This window comes from Papaver somniferum, chromosome 6 (genome assembly GCF_003573695.1).
Source record: "Papaver somniferum cultivar HN1 chromosome 6, ASM357369v1, whole genome shotgun sequence".
Taxonomy (NCBI): domain Eukaryota; kingdom Viridiplantae; phylum Streptophyta; class Magnoliopsida; order Ranunculales; family Papaveraceae; genus Papaver; species Papaver somniferum.
In genome coordinates, this window is record NC_039363.1 from 63,433,523 (window position 1) to 63,452,292 (window position 18,770).

Below are 18,770 nucleotides of genomic sequence, written 5' to 3' on the forward strand. Positions count from 1 at the left end.
AGATGAACAAGGTTAAGAAAAAAAGTGTTCATAGGGCTAGCTTCGGTTAACTGTTATTGAGCCAACTCAATATACACGTTCATTTTATAGAGGAACTGAGTCAAGCTCTGCAAATCGGAGAAAAACCGTTTCCAACTCGGCGAAATTTTTCTTCGAATTTTTTCATTTTCTGTGTAGATTCAACATTTATTCAGGTGATTTCTTAGTCAAACTGATGATTGGTGGTACTATTATGGATCTTTCATACTAATCATCATGTCCAAATCCACTGAAAATCGTTCGGAAAATGGATCTCATTCGATATCTAATTTAGAAAAACCATCTTCAAATTTTAGTAATAATTCTGAGGATACATCAAAAAATTGTGAGTATAAGAAGGATGAGAATATTCCGTCTATGTTCATTCCAGATGATGTTATTGATGATTGTCTAGAAGAATGGAAATACAACTTAATTGGTAGATTAGATTTTGTAAAGTTGAAATTGAAGGATGCAGAAGCTTCTCTGCGTCAACAATGGACACTTAAAGGTAATCTTCAACTAATTCCTCTTGGAAAAGGTTTTTTCATTATTAAACTTGATAATTTTGAAGATAGATCTTATATCTGGAAGGTTCTCTGGGTTGTTGAAAAACAAAATCTCAAACTTAGAGCATGGGAACCTAATTTTAATCTAGAGGCTCAAAAATCTACTTCAGCTTTTGTATGGGTAATGTTTCCTAGTCTTAGTATTGAGTATTGAAAAGAACACATAATTTTAGAAATGAGGAATACTCTTAGAAGAGCAATAAAAGTTGATGAAACCACTTTAAGAAGGAAATTGGTTATTATGCTAGTGTTCTTGTGGGGATTGATTTAGCTAAGTATATTCCTAGTAAAATATGGGTTACTTCAAAATATGGAAGATTTGAACAAGCTTTACAGATTCCTAAACTTCCAAAATTATGCAATCATTGTCAAGCTTTAGGTCATTATGTAGCAGAGTGTAGGAATAAAAGAAAGGAGACTACAGATCCTACTTCTGTTACTAATGTTTTGTGGGAAAAACCAAATAAGATACGGAGACCAAAAACTTCTAACACTCAAGAAAATGTTGGTTTTGACATATGTTTTCCAAGGAAAGGTCCAGATAATTCTCAAACACATCCAGCAGAATCCTTTAACAGTGATGATAAAATTGATGCTATAATTCCACCTATTCTCCATCAAGGTGAAGCTTCTTCAGGGAGATTCCATATTTGCAAGACAAATAAGATGGTTTCCAAGGAACATTGGTTTCTCATGAAGATTTTCCTGAACTACCAGTTGATAAGCTACTAAATTTTTGTTCCAATGCTCCTAGCATCACCAACTTAATCTATATGCAACCACCTATTTCTTCAGCTCCTCCTATAGACTCTGGAAAGACAGTTGAACATTTAAAATAAAACCCAGCAGTTAAAGATAAAGGTCTAAAGCTTAATTTCATTACAAAAAAACAAGCTGCAACTAGTTCAAGCTCTGATCCTAAAAAAGATTTTGTTGTTATTGGTAGTAAGAAGAATCAGGGAAAGAGAAGCCCTAAAGCTTCTCAATCTCATACTCCTCACTGGAATATCAGGGGCTTAAGAAGAACAAAAGCCACTGATAAAATAAGAAGTTTGGTTTATACTTTTGGACCTTCATTATTTTGGTTAGCTGAACCAAAAATTAGTGTGAGAAAAGATACTATTAAAAAGTTGAGATTATCTAGAATGAAGCATTTGGTTATTCATAATTCTTATGAAAGTGATAAAAGAAATATTTGGTTACTTTGGAGTTCTTCAATATCTGATCCAATTTTAATATCAAATACTAAACAAGAAATAACAGTGGAGATAGGTGGATCCTTAATTACTGGTGTTAATGCTGCTTCTCTTGCAGTAGATAGAAGATTTTTGTGGGACAAGATGCTAGAAATTAACAATCAAGACAAACCATGGTTGGTCATTGGTGATTTTAATGCTGTCTTGAACATTGAGGAAAAGAAAGGTGGTAGAAGTCCATTAAAAATAACAATGTTGGAATTCAATAACTATATTCAAAGTTATGGACTTATTCAAGCCCCCAAAACTGGTTTAGAGTTTTCTTGGTGCAATAATAGAGCTGGAGCTAAAAGAATTGTATGTAATTTAGATAGAGCTTCTACAATGTTAAATGGTTGGAGTTACATCCTAGTTGGGTCTATAAAGTTGGTGCAAGATGGTTATATGATCATGGTGTTCTTTATGGAGATAATGCGTCAATTCCTAAGCCATTAAATGTACCCTTCAGAGCTTTTAAAGATTGGCTGGAACATGAAGACTTTTTGAAATTGGTGGAAGATTACTGGAAAAATCAGGTAAATGGCAATCCTAGTTTTATTTTCCTTCATAAATTGAAATGGTTGAAAAAGGTGATAAATGACTGGAATTGGAATGTGTTTGGGGATATTAAAAGGAATCTCAAAAAAGCTGAGGATGTAGTCTTGAAAGCTTCTTTGGATTCAGATAGAATACCACATAACATTGCATTGTTGGATAAACTGGTAACAGCTAGAGGGGAACAAGAATTATTAAATCACCAAATAATGAAATGGTGAAACAAAAGTCAAGAGTTAAATGTATGAAATAAGGGGCTTAAAATTCTAAATTTTTCCATGTAAACATGAGAATCAGGCAAACTAAAAACTCAATTGTTGAACTAGAAAATAGTGAAGGCTCTCTCATTACAAGTCAGCAGGGGATTTCTAACATTTTGGTGTCTTATTTTGAAGAGAAGTTTAAATATCAGGAGACTCAGATTGTGGAAAATATTTTTAGTGTTGTTCCTCAAGAAGTTAACTCAGAAGACAACAATAATCTTGAGTCAACTCCTTCCGCTGAAGAAACAAAGAAAGTTGTATTTGACATGGACTCTGATAGTGCTCCTGGTCCAGATGGTTTTAGTGGATAGTTTTACAGATGGGCATGGGATATAATTGGTAAAGACTTTATCAAAGTCATTCAATACTGCTGGTCAAAAGGCTTCATTCCTTCTGGTACGAACTCCAATTTTAATGCTTCTTCCTAAAGTTAAAAATGCTAAAAGAGCAAATCAGTATAGACCAATTGGGCTTATGAATTTTAGCTTTAAGGTGATTACAAAAATCATTACTTCCAGACTGTGCTTGATAATGGACAAAATAATTTCTCATCAACAAGGAGCTTTTATAAAAGGAAGAAATATTCAAGAGCAGATTGTGCTTGCTTCTAAAATGGTGAATGAACTTGATATTAAAAAAAGAGGAGGTAACTTTGGTTTAAAGATAGACATAACACAAGCATATGACTCTCTTAGATGGGAGTTCTTATTCCAAGCCATGAAGTCATTTGGCTTCTCAGTAAACTTTATTAAATGGATTCATATTTTACCCAAGTCTGCTAAAGTATCTGTGCTGATAAATGGTGGTCATGCTGGTTATTTTGGAGTGAGTAGAGGTCTCAGGCAGGGTGACCCATTATCACCTTTATTATTTGTCATAGTAGAGGATGTACTCAGTAGAATTGAGTTCAATGGTTATAAACAAGACACTGTTTCCAATGGTCAACAGAAATGGGGTGTAGCCAATACACATCTTTTTTACTGATGATATATTCATTTTTCGCATGGTGATAAAAGAAATGTAAGAAATTTGATGCAGAAACTGAATGAATATCAAAAATCTCCTGGACAAAATATAAGCTTAACAAAGAGCAAGTGTTTTATTGGGGGGACAAGTGAAAAGCAGAAAATTACAACTGGCTGAAGAATGCAACATTCCTTTGGCTTCTTTCCCTGAAAAATATCTGGGAGTAATGCTAATTCCTTGGAGCATCAAATCTTCTCATGTTTGGGAATGTGAGAGAATAATAAGAAATTTTCTATGGTCTGGGGATCCTAATGTGAGAAAAGCAGTGACATTAAAATGGGATAAAGCATGTTCTCCATTAACACAAGGTGGTTTGGGTATTAGAAAACTTGAAGTTATCAATAAATCTCTTTTAATGAAGCTCTACTGGAAGATTCTCAATGGTGAAGAAGAGTGGGAAAAATTCTTTCAAGCAAAATTCAAGAACATCAGAGGGGAATGGATTACTCACTATAAGAAATCCTCCATTTGGCCTGGTGTAAAAATGGGTGTAAATGAAGTTGAGAACAACACAAGATGGCTGGTAGGTGATGGCCAACAAATTTTAGTTTGGCAAGATACATGGATTAAAGACAGACCTATATGTGACCTATTCCCACAAAATTCCCTTATGCAGTCTAATCCCAATATGAAGGTAGTTGAACTCTTAGTTAATGGTGAATGGATTGTGCCTCCTGAATTTTCATAATTTTTTGGTGCAAATGAACTGCCAGTAGCTGACAGCGGTATGGCTCTTCAACATGTACTTTTTCAGTGGCATTTGCTTGTGAAGTAATTAGAATGAAATATCCTACACTGCAGTGGACCAAACATGTATGGAATAATAGTGTACACCCTAGTGTTTATAGTAATGTATGGAAGATAGTTAGGAAGGTGGTGCCATCTGATGCTATCATGAAAAAGAGGAAGTTTCACATTATATCAAGATGCCCTTTCTGCAAACAATCAGAGGAAACATTAGAACATATTTTGTGGTAATATGATTATAGTGAAATTATCTGGAAATGGCTTGGGGGTGTTTTTCAATTTATAAACCCAGCTACTTCTGAAGATATTTTGTCAGCAGCAAAAACAAAAAGCCCTACAGTAAAGGATATTTGGAGAAATGCTTCTTTCATTACTTTGAAAGAAATTTTGTTTTCCAGAAATAAAGAAGTGTATGAAGATGAAGAATATAATTTAGAGATGATCAAGAAAAGAATTTTAAAGTTCACAGCTGACAGTAATATTAGAATGTCTGCATACATGTGGACTTCATCCTATGATCTCCAGATTATAAAAAAAATTTAAATTAAGATGTAGGAAAGTCAGATACATTCAGGTCCAAGAATGATTTTTTCATCTGCCTAGGAGGAATCAATTACTGATGTGTTGTGATGGTACTGCAAGAGGTAACCCCGGAGATTCTGGTTTTGGTTTTATATGAAGAGATTGGAGTGGAGATGTTAAGGTTGCTGCCACTGGTGGTTTGGGTATTGCAATCAATTTCTTAGCTGAGATAATGGCAGTATTATTTGCAGGTGAATGGGAAGTGGCTAACAACTTTCTAGATGTTTGTTTTAGAACTGACTCAAGTGCAGCCATATCAACTTTTAAGAATGAGAAGCTTCCTTGGATTGTTATTACAAGATGAAAGAAAAATTGTAGTAAAATAAAATGGGAGTTTATACATAGCTTTAGAGAAATCAATTTCTCAGCTGATTCTTTGGCCAAAAAAGGTGCAGGTATGAATAAAGGGGATTGCGTTGTGTTTACAGGAAGACCACCTTTCCTCAAAAAAATTGAAATTCCTTTCTTAAGATATTATAGGTTCTGCTAAGTTTCTTAATGGTACAATCTATATTATAAAGGCTTTTGTTTGATTTTCTTTTCAGTCTAAGGCCCAGTTGGGTTTGATTTTTAGCCTGAGGCCCAAAATGGGAAGTTTTATATGGTGAACCTTTATTTTGGTTTTAATAAAATTCTTATTATCGAGCAAAAAATAAATAAATGAAGGTATATTTCATTTGTGTGTAAGAAGATAAAGACCATCTAACGGTGGAAAGATATTAGCTTGAATCTTGAATCAGGTTTCATCTAACGGTGAATATTGATTGCTTTGTTCCAAAGTTATCAAACCCTGATTTGAAGACCATATAAGGAGAACTCTAACAACTGGGAAACCTAATCCCCACACCTCTTGTGTGATACTAGTTGCGACTAGAGTCGATTCTCCTTTAACCTAGGTTTTTCTTAAAACCATTATAGATTAACGACTTAAAGACTTCATTGGGATTCTGAAGCCAGACCCAACTATTTTCTTTGTAGTTGCATGTTCTGATCTTACTTTTTTCTATCGTATTAAATACTATCTTCTCTAAGATTTGCTCGAGAGTTATCTCTGATAAGTAAGATATAAAAAGTAATCACAAAGCTCTTCGTCTAATTCTTTGTGATTCCACAATAACTTGTTCTATTACCATATAGTTAAGTTATTGTGAGGCGATTGATATTTCTAGGCTATTTTTCAGGAACATAAGATCGGATTATGAATTGGTTCATATTCACCTTGATTTATCAAAAGACAGCTTAAAACTTCGTAGGTATTTCTGTGGGAGACATATTTATCTATTCAAATAGACTTTTTTGTGTGAGACAAATTTGTTTATCAAGTCTTCGACTCTGGGTCGTAGCAACTCTTAGTTTTGGGTAAGATCAGCTAAGGGAATCAAGTGCGTAAAGTCCTGCTGGGTTTCAGAGGCGTAAAGAACGCGACTGTACCTTAACCAATTTGATATTGGATAGGGCTCAATTACATTCCAGTACGAAGTTAACTTGTAGTAGGCTAGAGTCTGTAGCGGCTTAATACAATGTGGTATTCAATCTGGAATAGGTCCCGGGGTTTTTCTGCATTTGCGGTTTCCTCGTTAACAAAACTTCTGGTGTTTATGTTATTTCTTTTCCGCATTATATTTTCTATATAATTGAAATATCACATGTTGTGCATAGTTCAATCAATTGGTAAATCCAACCTTTGGTTGTTGATTGAAATAGATTAACACCTGAACATTGGTCTTTGGTACCGTTCAAGTTGTTTTCATAATAATCAGGCTCACTGATTTCTATCTGTTTGATTTGCTGATTACATTGAGAAACAAAGATATAACTCTTGGATATATTTTCCTTGATTGAGTCTGTCTGTTTAGTTGATTCTCTTGGAATTATATTGGAGTTATTCCATAGAGATTACCTAAACGAAATGTTGGGTGTAGTTGTTAGACCCCCGCTTTTTCAGATACCTGTAGATAAATTCAACTTGACATTTACTTGTTTTCTCGAGAATTGAATGGTATCTTTATCCTGGTCCACAAAGAGTATGACATAAGTTGTTTGATTAATTTAAAAAGTGAGGTTACTTGGTGGATTTTTCACTTTAGATGTCGGTTGTGTGGTTCTATCAGCAAGATTGGTAGTTTTTTATATTTAGCTGTATATCTATGTGTCCTTTATTTTTCAAGAAATAAGTATTGAAGGAAGTGTTTATGATTTTTTTCGGCTTGCGTTTAATATCATTTTGCTTAGGTTTGAGGTTCTTTTCTGGATTTTACCGAGAATTCAGTTGGTTTCAAATTTCCTTTTTGTGATGGATGCTTTTCAATTATATCCTTATATTCATCATTTTCCTTTAAGCATTTGGGATCTTATGCTGGGTACACCTCGATGTAAGACCTTTAAGACATTTTATACCTTTGGGGGCTTGGATAGTCGGTATATACATTCGGTGGGGGTGTAAGGTGAATCTTGTTCCTGTTTTCAATTGGTCTGGTTGGATGTATATCAAATTTTTCTTCTCTTCTCGGCAGGTTGTTAAGGATCTTCCAATTGTTCCCTTTTTTCCCGATCAGTCAGGTATCTTAAACACTTGGGATGGTTCGCTGGATTTCAGTTTGCATTCATATTGGGTATACCTCGACGTAAGGCCTTTAAGCTAATTTATACCTTCGTGTCTTGGGTGGTAAGTACATATATCTTGTATAGATGCAGGTTGTATTCTATTGATTGTCACAAGGGGATTGCTTGGTTGTGGTAAGAGTATGTGGTTGAAGTTCTTCTGGGTTATTCTCTAGGCTGTTTACTATCGGATAATCGCAACTTTGGGTTTTTTTCATCAATTTCTCCCGGGGCCAACTCTACTGCTACTTCTTATGTTCTTTGCTGGAATTCTTTGGATTTCCAGTTCTATCATTCATCTTCTGAGATGCGTGACAGTTTTCCCTTAAGTCAATTTACTCCTCGGAGGGCTTGGGACCGACGTGTTGTGAGTCGATGGTCCTGTTGGTTGCAATTTCTGGTTACCTCCAGTCGTCCAGGTATTCACCTATCTTGATAAATTTATCATATGGTGTTGGTTTGTTCTCTTGCAGTTTCTCTGTAGTGTTGGAAAATATTCTAGTTATGGATGAAACCTCTTTAATCTTTGATAATATTTTCCCTTGTTTTGTTGCAATCACTAGAAATAGCTCAAACTAGTTATTTCCTTAAGTTTGTTTTTATTTTTACTCCTAAATTTACATTTCAATAGTTGTAATTGTTATTTCGTCTTGAATGTTTTTTATAGGTCTTGTTCTCCTTGTTGGCTATTCCTAACGGTCGAGGCAGACTTGTAGCCTTTCAAGACCTTCGCTTATTTAAAAAAATGAATAAAAAAATATATGCAAATTTGAGGCAGGTCAACTATTGCGAGACGGGAAGGTGTATCATCAATTCATTTGGGACCCATTGGTTGGACCTGATTGACCCAATCCAGTGACTTTCTAGGTTCCATGCCCGGCCAGAGAAATCAGGACCTAGCCATTTTTCTAAAAGGGGATAAAACATAAATGCCCCGGCCTAAAGGGGGAAAGAGAAATCTTACTTGGACAGTAATTGTTATTTAATGCTGTAATTTCTTATGGAAATCTCCATTATGTTTTTCCTTGGAAAGGAATATCACATTGTTCATAACGATTTCATGTGTGATGGTATTTATTAGTCCTTTCATTTTATTTTAGTTTTCATTTAAAAAACTTCTTCTTTCACTCATATTTCTTCAAGTCAAATTATATCATTTCTTGAAATTATCTCTTTTTTGAACTGCAATGGAGGATCATGACGGAAGAAGAATAAAAAGAGTAAAGACAACGCTACTTCTCTCTGATGTTTACCACATGAATCGACCACTTTTCAATCTTGTGCCATATGAGATCTTTCTAGAGTTATGTCGTCGTTATTTTCCTAATGCGGGAGTTGCAGTACTTGATCCTGACAATGATATGCAAAGGTACAAAGAGTTGGTTACTGATATCCGTAACCGACTGGAAGGTGGCGTTGGATTTGCTGACTTATATAAAGGTGGAATAGAATCTAACATTGGTGGATTAATTCATCCAGATGTCATTCACGAATTTGATGAGAGAAAGAAAGTAAAAAGATGGGATGATGCGCTATACAAAAATGTCAAAGAGCATTTTTTGTTTACAAAGGGTTTAAACCCTTTACATGTTCATTGTGAATTTTGTGTTACGGTACGTACTACGTACGTAATTAATTGGATTTATTAATCTCTCCCGCTCTAATATATTAAATTATTATCTTTCTGATATTCTTTATTCATTGCACGCGCTATTCTTTTTAACGAAGGACGATGCTATGAAATCTCGAAATGCTCTAGTTTCGTGCGTTGAGAATGTGCTGGGAGACTTCCAAAATGATCGTAGCAGTAGTCATGTTTCGATCCCTAACAGTGATCCTAGAGTAACCTCTTTTAAACTTCATGTAATCTTTCTATCCCTCTTCTTACGAACATTACATGCTAGAATTATTTCTTCACATACATCTTAATAAGGAGTAGTAGTTTCGAGCTACTAGAGCTTTCAGGTTTGCGTTCATGAATTACGTACGTGTTTTAAGATTCAGGGGTATTGGTTTTTGTGATTTCTTTAATTGATTGATGGAGATTGTTACAGGATATACTTCAAGGAAGACGGGCAAGAGTTGAAGAGTTTAAGAGGGGAAACATCTCTATAACTGAAAAAGGTAAGCGAATGTTTATGGGGAAAGAGTTAAAACTGGATCCTGCTGTTGGCCAACTTGGCAAACAAAAAGGAACGGATTCTGCTTCTTCTGCTAGAGTGTTGTACAGAAAACATGTACAAAGAAGGGTAGCCGAATTGTCCAGAAAAAGAAAGATCGCCGAGATGAACATGGCGAAGGTAGCTTCTACATCTTCTGCAAAAACTAATTTAAACGGGCAAGGAGGGGATGAAACAGCAGAAATATCCGTTGAAGCTTCTACTACTACTTCTGTTGCTGCTTAAGATTGGGATCGTCGAATGCTGACAAAGCTAGCTAGCTGTCTGAATTAAAATGCTGCTAAAATAATACTGTCAGCTTAATTTGCTAGATTTCGTTTTCTTATTTGGTAGGATTTGCTCCATGTTTTTATCTGTGGTCTCTAAGTGTCCATGATGAGCAAATCCTCAAACTTTAGCTTTTGAATTCTTCATGAATTTGAGTGTGAAAACTTTTAAAATTATTACTGTACTGATTCTCCTAATTAGAACTTTGATCAATATTATAAAATGATCGCTATTTAGCTTTATATATGAGTATTAGGAAATAATATAGGAAAGACTATATTTAGGAGAGTTGTGTGAGTTATATTAGGAATAGAATATCTTGAGAACCAAGTCTTGTGCCTTGAGAGCCAAGTCTTGTGATTGTATAAATAGCTAGAGAATTAATGAGAAAGATACACCGAATTATTATCAATGTAGTCTTTTATGCTTCCACGTTTATGCTCTCCTCTCTCTCTTGCTCGATCCTTAACATGGTATCAGAGCGAGTTGAGAGGGAGAGAGGAGAAGAATAAAGAGTTAGAGAAGTTCTATTGTTTTTCGTAAAAAAAAAAAAAATTGCTGCCTTTCGTAGTTGAGTTTTTTCCTGAACGAGAAGGCTGCAAAAGAAGACTTGTTAAAGTCGTGTTGGTGTACGTAATTGAGCCGAAGAGATGCATCTCAGATGGTGAAACAGGGACCGAAAATAGCTTGCAGATACAACAAGTTATGAAGGGGCGATGCTGGCTGCTGTTATTTGAAGATTAATTGGACAAAAGTTTGGTCCGAGAAAAAAAAAAAACGTGAAGTTTCAACTGAGAAGAACTCCAACGAGATGGTGAGTTGTTGCGAAGGATTGATTAAGGGCTTGTGAGAGAGAAAAAAAAAAGAAAAAAAAAGTGCTAAGCTGTATAGTCCTGCAATATTGAGCAGGAAAGATATGATGGCTTGCTGCTGCCATTGTCGTAAGAACAGAGATGAGTAGCTTTAGCCGAGAAAACAGAGTTTGGAAGGTGTTGATATGGATTAGGAAACAGCAAGAAGACGGTATTGCTGTGATGATAAGAAGAAGATGTTGGAGCTAGAGAAGTCGTGGTGATAACGAGGGTTCTATAGAAGAAAGACCTATGTTGCTGCTCCAAGACCTGGTGCAAGCTTTATCCGTGTGAGTCTACACGGAGGGACGAAACGAGAGTTTCAAAAGAAAAAAAAAAGAAAAAAAGTTAGGGTTCTGACGTGAATCGAAGTTAATAAGGAAACATGGGTTGATTGAACTATTTTTAGAAGTCAACATAAAAAGGAAGTTCGGTACGTGAGATTCAAACTCGTGAAAGAGCTTGGCAGTGGCGATGATGATCTGCTGCTATAGTTGGTAGATGAGGATGGAAGAAGAAGCATGGTCGGAGACAGAGATGGTTGGCAGTAGAACAGGGAGAAAGAGTTGCTTCCAATGTTATCTCCATTAACGGCAGTTCATGGTAACAATCTCTGTGATGAGATGATGGCCTGGAAGAAGATGGGATCGAGATGTGAAAAAAAAAGAAAGATGGAGCTCGAGTTAGGTGCTGTTGTGTATGGAGTCATGGTGCAGGTGATGTTATACCGGTGATGGTTATAGACTGATGAAGAGAATTCATCAAAGAGAATCGTGTTAAGTTTGATGATAAGAAGAAGGCGTAACTCTTGGTCTTATTCTGCTGCTGAAGACTACGTTGCCTATCAAACCATGTATGGAGTCTGGCATAAAGATGAGAAGAGATTCACAGTTTCTCGAAAGCTTGAGATAAACAAGGAAGTTTTCAGAGTTTCGTAATTACAGAACAGGGAGATACCGATGTCATGTATGCTATGGTTACAGTGGTTTGTTGCCTAGGGTTATGACTTACGTTCGAAGCCAAGATGGATGGTCGTAAAGTTCAGGCTCAAGGATGTTTCAGAAGTTGGTCCGGGGGTTGATTTAGAAGCTGCCATGGTTGGTGAAACTGTTTTCCAAAGATTGGTAGAGAAGACAAGCGAAGAACTGATGCCATTCTGGCAGTTGTTGTTTTGGTAAAGTTTGGAGCAGGAAAGAAGATGGTGTCTGCCGTTGTGAAGTAACACATCAGTTGAGAATATGTGCTCGTCGTTCACCTGTGAAGCAACGGAGAAGATTGCAGTGGGTTAAAGATGGCTCTGTGTACGAGGTCTAAAAGATGGTGACGAACAATGGACGACAGAAATTGGCTTGTGATCAGAACTCGAGTTTATGATGAATTTCAGGTGAGTTTCACATAGAGAAAGCATCCAAGGAAGTGGTTGTCACTGCTGTTATTTGTGGGTGAGTTACAGATGAATGGTTACAATTGAAGAACGTTTCCGGAAGTTGAGATGAATAGGAAAGAAGACAGGTATGTCTTGGATTAGAATTTCGAAGCAAAGGTATTGCAGGTGATTTGAAGACGGGCTGAAAGCCTCAAAGGAAATAGATAAGTGCAGACTAGGTGTTTGTTTAAGTGCCTGAATGATTTGCAAACAGAAGTGTGACAATTATGTCACAGCGTTGCAAATCTGTTACGAAAAATGTGGCAAATCTGGATAGCGTGGCAAATTTGTAACATCAATATAATAAGAAGAAGTGAAGTGTGGTTGAAGAGTTTGTGGCAGAAACTTGGATATCCTACAAAGTGTGGCAGACTTTGTAAAGACGACAAGATTGTGAGAGAATCTTGAAGAACAAAGAAGTGTGAAGGTTTTGCAGAAATAGCGTGACTGGAATAAGAGAAGAAGAAACAACATTCATGTTGTGAAGAAAGAAAAAAAAAAGAGAGAAGAAAACAATCACCAAGAGGTGATGAGAAAAAGAACAACAATAATAGGTTGAAATCCTATGAGTTGTCGAGAGAGTACAAAAAGTATTCTATCGAAGAAACCAAGAAACCAAGAGTACAAGAAGTATTCTACGAAGGGAACCAAAATGTTCTAAAACTACGAAGATGGGACCGCAATGTCCTTAAACTACGAAGAGAGGACCGAAACGTCCTTAAACTACGAAGATGGAACAGAAATGTTTTAAAACTACGAAGATGGGACCGCAATGTCCTTAAACTTGCATTGGGACCGAAATGTCCTTAAACTACGAAGAGGACCGAAATGTCCTTAAACTACGAAGATGGGACCGTAATGTCCTTAAACTACGAAGGGGACCGAAACGTCCTTAAACTACGAAGAGGACCGAAATGTCCTAAAAACTACGAAGATGGGACCGTAATGTCCTTAAACTACGAAGGGGACCGAAATGTCCTTAAACTATGAAGGGGACCGAAACGTCCTTAAACTATGATCTGAAGATTTTTTTTCCGCAAAAGCGTTGGAAGAAAAAAAAAAAAACCGAAGTTAAATTTCTTTGGTCCAAGATGGGCATTCGTGATCTACATGCTCCATCTTGAGGGAGGGTATTAGGAAATAATATAGGAAAGACTATATTTAGGAGAGTTGTGTGAGTTATATTAGGAATAGAATATCTTGAAAACCAAGTCTTGTGCCTTGAGAGCCAAGTCTTGTGATTGTATAAATAGCTAGAGAATTAATGAGAAAGATACACCGAATTATTATCAATGTAGTCTTTTATGCTTCCACGTTTATGCTCTCCTCTCTCTTGCTCGATCCTTAACAATGAGAAATAGGGGACATATTGAGCGGTAACATGCTACTTGATATGTATTGACTGATGATTTGGGAAAAACGCATTAATTCCCATGTCATTTATCCGAATGCAACTGAAAACATGCATCTGGCACTACCGTAGAGATTCATCGTGCTAGCCATAGGAGAATCACGTAAAGGATTAACGGATTAATAGTTAAAAATAATCACATTATTATCAATGTGACATGCATTTGGCGGCGCCGTCACAAGGGGTTCGCAATGCTGACCACAGGAGGATAACGTAATTGATTGTTAGCTGCCAGAGAGGCATCACTAGTCAAGAGTTTCCCAACTGTAAACTGTGTTACGGAGGAGAGGTTGCAAAGTGTGGGGGTGCTATGGTTTCTAAGTGTTCCTGGTGTGGAAGGGGCTTGCGAGTCTCTTATTCGTCTTCTTTGGGAGTGTGATTGGGTGAAACGGTGTTGGGACTGGATTTCCTTTGTTCATTTGCAGGTCAACTCCATACATGGGTCTGAGAGAATCTATTAGAGTTGTGAAGAATAAAAGCAAACCTATAAAATAGACCAGGTTGGTAGCCATCCTTCATGTTCGGGCAGAATTGTGGAGATGTAGAAATGACAATCTCTTTAACCAACGTCAAACCAGCTGAGATGGGGAGACTACAAATGAAGGTATACCTCAGGAGTTATGGAAGTTGTCTGAGAATGAAAAGTATAATGCACAGCACCAGTGAGAACTTGCAACTTTTGGGTTTCCCTGGTATAAATTGCAGGGCAGTCCAGCACTCTAATCTTGTGGAGTGCTGCAATCCAGAGCAAGTGATGGAGCTGCAAGAGATAGTTGTGCTGGTGCTTGTAATGTGTATATATATATATAGGAAGATCAGGTTATTCTCTGTTGACAAAATATTAAAGAGAGCTGCTTCTCTCTCTCGAGGTCAAGTAGAAAGATATCTCAGTAAATCCCCTTTCTTTGACAATTTTCTTCTCATTTGCTTTTTCTGGCTGCGCTAGGTGGTTCTAGGAAGTCCCATATGCTATCTGCCTTTGCCACCACACTGGTGGGTCGTCTATAGGCTTGTATTGATGAGAAGGGGTTAATGTTATATATGACTCTTTTTTGGAAGGCTGTTTTTAAGCATATCAAAAACTTTCAAGGCATACAAAATAGTTTTTCCATCCTAGGTGACCTTATAAGAGGTGTTTATTTGGTAATTCAATTACCTATATATCCTTGAACCTAAAATCAAAAAATAAACTGTCCTAAACATCTCTTCTTCTTCCTCTAGCCAAACCACCTTCCTTTTCTCTCAGATTTTTTTTTTCATCACCGTTATTAATTATCGATTTGTGAAAATTCGATCATCGGTTAAATTGAACCATTTGAAGCTCCAAATACTGAAATGAGGATAATAAGGTATTCCCTACAAACCCAATCTTTTATTTGTTGTTTTTCATGGATTGAATGGGTTAAATTGCTAAAAACTTAGGATTTTTGACGGTTACAGTAGCGGGTTCGGCTGATAATTGAGTTGAGTTTTGAGCTTAACTGTTCTTGAAATTTCTCCCTGAAAGTGTCTATGAAGAGTTCGGCTAAACCGTGAATGTCAATTTTCAGCCGAACCCCAAAATGTGTATTGAATACGTCCCAGAACAGTGCCAGGTTCGGCTAATACCTTGCAAACCTTCTCGGCCGAACCTGAGAAGTGAAATTTACCCCAGGTGGTTGTCAGGTTCGGTTGACTCGATTAGATCACTTTCAAGCCGAACCTCTCTCTGTAAACACTTCGAAAATATTGATTTGAAGGCTCTAGGTTCGGCTATCTCGTGTTGTTGAGTTATCAGCCGAACCTTCTCTTTGCACACTCAAGTTTTTCGATCTTGTTTTGGCCATAACTTTTTCGTCCGAAGTCGGTATGACCTCATTTTTTTTGCGTTGTGTTTGTCTTTTCATTTTCTTGAAGTTGAAGATAAGATCTCATTTATTTTAATGAGTTTAATATGGACCTTGGTATTCTCCATCATTAGACTTCACTTTCTTAACACTTTTAGTAATTTCCACTTTTTTTGTTTGGTTCATCCTATGAAAAGGTTGCACAATAGAAAACATATGTAATAAAAATCCTAACCTCTAAATGTGTATGAATTTAAGTGTTTCATGGAAAACAGTATCATGTTAGGCTGATGTGATTTTTTGAATATGAGCCGAACTTGGAAAAATATATAGTTCGGCTGATACGATATTTAGAGTGAAAACCGAACCTAACTCTCAGGAATAGGTTCGGCTTGATATTAAACTTTAATAAGCCAAAATAGGATCTTTCAAATAGGTTGGAAGTTGGCAAATGAAGGTTCGGCGTATAACGTTAACAAATTCAGCTAGCTGAACTGTTCATCAATTTAGTGAAATATAAGCCGAACATAGTCCTGGTTCGCCGAACCATGATGAAAAATACAATTTTTTGACGATTTCAAGCTACAAAAGTGAGATTAAACATAAAAAAGAAGTGTGCATGTGTGTTAGAAGCATTGGGTTCCTCATCTATGTATTCATCATCTGGATTTGGCTCATAAAAATCATCATCTTGAGTTTGAGTTTGTGTAAAATCATTCTCATAATTTTAAGAAATCATCCATTTCTGGATCATTATTGTAGTTGATATGTATTTTCCTAGGTTTTTCAGATGAAGAATGACCCTTCTCATCCTCTATTGAATCAAATTTTTTTTTCTCACTTTCTCCTTTTCCTTCTCTCCTTCTCAATAAAAACTTTTTCCCCAAATTTTTTCATCTACCCAAAACTTTATAATTCTGAATTAACTTAATCACTAAACAAAAGTTTTAATCACTAATCCAGATTACTAACACTAATACGTAAAGGGTAGATTTGCCATTAAAAAAAATTTGGTTAAGGGGATTTCTGATTTTTTTATTTCACATCCTTTTTTGTCTTTATTCAGTATGCCTAATAAGATTTCAGTATGTCCAAAATCATGGTTCTGTATAGGCTTTATCAATACTTATCGAGGCACATATTTACTGTTGGTCCTGTCCACAACTTATGGTCCAACATGAGAGTATCCCCTTAACCAATTAAGGGAGTTAGATATCACATTCCTTGTTAGGTTTTGACAAAGGCATCAGGAGATATTTTCTCCTTCATGGGTTCATCTTCTCAAGTTTTGAGAAAAGAAAGGAGGTAGAGAGAGAAAGTGAGTGGGAGAAAAAGAGTAGCCACCATTGGAGTTGATCTTTGGTGAGATTGGGGTTAATCTTTGAAGAAAAAGAATGGGTTCTTGTTAATGGTCCATTTGGTTGGTTGTGGTGAATATTGTTCCATCAATTTCACATCTCTTCAACAAAGGGGAAAAACCTAGGGTTTGATCAAATCTTAAGAGTAAGTATCTCAATCACTTGCTATTGTTCTTATCTTTGTGAATATCATCTAGTATTTCTAGTATTAGGTGAATGAATTGTTGATCCATCCTTTGGGGTGAGTATAATTTAGGAAGATTGTTATCCAAGTGTTATATGCACCTTGAAGAAGAGTGTATCCCCAAATTGGGAGGTTTCTGTGTAACCCATTGTTTTATTATAGTGGAAGATTTGCCCGTGGTTTTTTTACCCTTCACCTTGGAGGGGTTTTTCCACGTAATTGCCGGTGTTGTGTGATTGCTTCTTATATAGTCATAGTTGTATTATTTCGCATTGTATTTCATTGCTTGTGTGGTTTTCTTAATGCACATAGCGGCTCGGATTTTGCAAGTCTCCCCCAACAAGTGGAATCGGAGCTTTTGGGTTGAGCTAATCCTGTGCAATGATGGAAGCTAGCACTAGTAATAGAATGGTTATTTTAACCGGTGATAACTATGTTATATGGAAGATGAAGATGGAAGATTAGTTATATTATGAATATCTCTATGGTCCAATAGAGAGCAAAGGAGTAAAGCCTAAGATGATAGAAGATGGAGTGTGGAGTGTTGTTAATCGTAAAGTTGTTAGTTTCATTCTACAATGGGTTGATGATTATATTATTCTACATGTGTCTAGTGAGAAACTAGCATATTCTTTGTGGAAAAAGTTAGAGGATTTATATGATCATAAATCTGCTTGCGATAAAGCTTTTGACCGTGATAATTCAAGAAGTACATCAAAGTCTAGAGAAGACGTGGATTGTTGTAAGAATGATCATTATTAAAATGAATGCAGGAAGCCGAAGCAAGAACCAAGAACATGGATTGTAAATGACAGACAAGTCAATGATATTACAGTTGTGGTAAAAAGTAGTGATATTACTTCATTCTCTGGTTGTAATGATGTATGTGTGAGTTCTGCAGTTTCTGATTCAGAGTGGATAGTGGATTCAGGTGCATCCTATCATGCTACTCCTCGAGAAGATGTGTTTATCTCCTACAAGGATGGTGATTTTGGTTCAGTCAGAATAGGAAACAATGGTGTTTCGAATATTGTAGGAATGGGTGATGTGAAGGTTGAGACTAGTGTTGGTTGCACATTGGTTCTCAGAAATGTGCGACATGTACCAGATCTTCGTTTGAATCTAATGTCACCAGGAGTGTTAGATGATGAAGGGTACAACAAGCACTCAGGTGATGGAAAATGGAATCTAACCAAGGGATCCATGGTTATTGAAAGAGGCAAGAAGTGTGGAACATTGTATAAGACACAAGTGAAGGTGTTGAAAGGTGAGTTGAATGTTGCTGACAAAGATTCAACCTCCGAGTTGTGGCATAGAAGACTTGGTCATCTTAGTGAGAAGGGAATTCAAATCCTCACAATAAGGCAAGTGTTTCCAAAGGCAAAAGGTACGCAATTAGGTAAGTGTACTCATTGTTTAGTTGGTAAACAAACTAGAGGTTATTTTCATAAAGCTTTACCTAAGTGTAATTCTGGTATTATTGATCTTGTTCATTCTGACGTATGTGGACCTTTAAGGGTCAAAACACTTGGTGGTGCGTTTTACTTCGTTACTTTCATAGATGATGCTTCAAGGAAGGTTTGGTCATATGCAATCAAGACCAAAGATGATATTGTTCCTGTGTTCAAGATGTTTCACAACATGGTGGAAAGAGAAACAGGTAGAACCTTG

General features: G+C 36.4%; 1 protein-coding gene across 1 annotated transcript; it reads left to right on the top strand.

Annotated features, from left to right (window-relative positions):
- The first annotated feature begins 255 nt into the window (after positions 1–255).
- Positions 256–2,951, top strand: LOC113290860. The gene is made up of 6 exons (XM_026540450.1): positions 256–708; positions 816–1,209; positions 1,437–2,140; positions 2,185–2,358; positions 2,413–2,594; positions 2,675–2,951. Exons 1-6 carry the CDS (start codon positions 256–258, stop codon positions 2,949–2,951), a joined length of 2,184 nt encoding a protein of 727 aa, XP_026396235.1.
- Positions 2,952–18,770: the final 15,819 nt, after the last annotated feature.

Coding starts and splice junctions, on each gene's coding strand:
- LOC113290860 (XM_026540450.1), top strand. CDS start 256: ATGTCCAAATCCACTGAAAATCGTTCGGAAAATGGATCTCATTCGATA. Junction 709..815: donor CTACTTCAGCTTTTGTATGG/GTAATGTTTCCT, acceptor CACTTTAAGAAG/GAAATTGGTTATTATGCTAG. Junction 1,210..1,436: donor TCCACCTATTCTCCATCAAG/GTGAAGCTTCTT, acceptor AAAACCCAGCAG/TTAAAGATAAAGGTCTAAAG.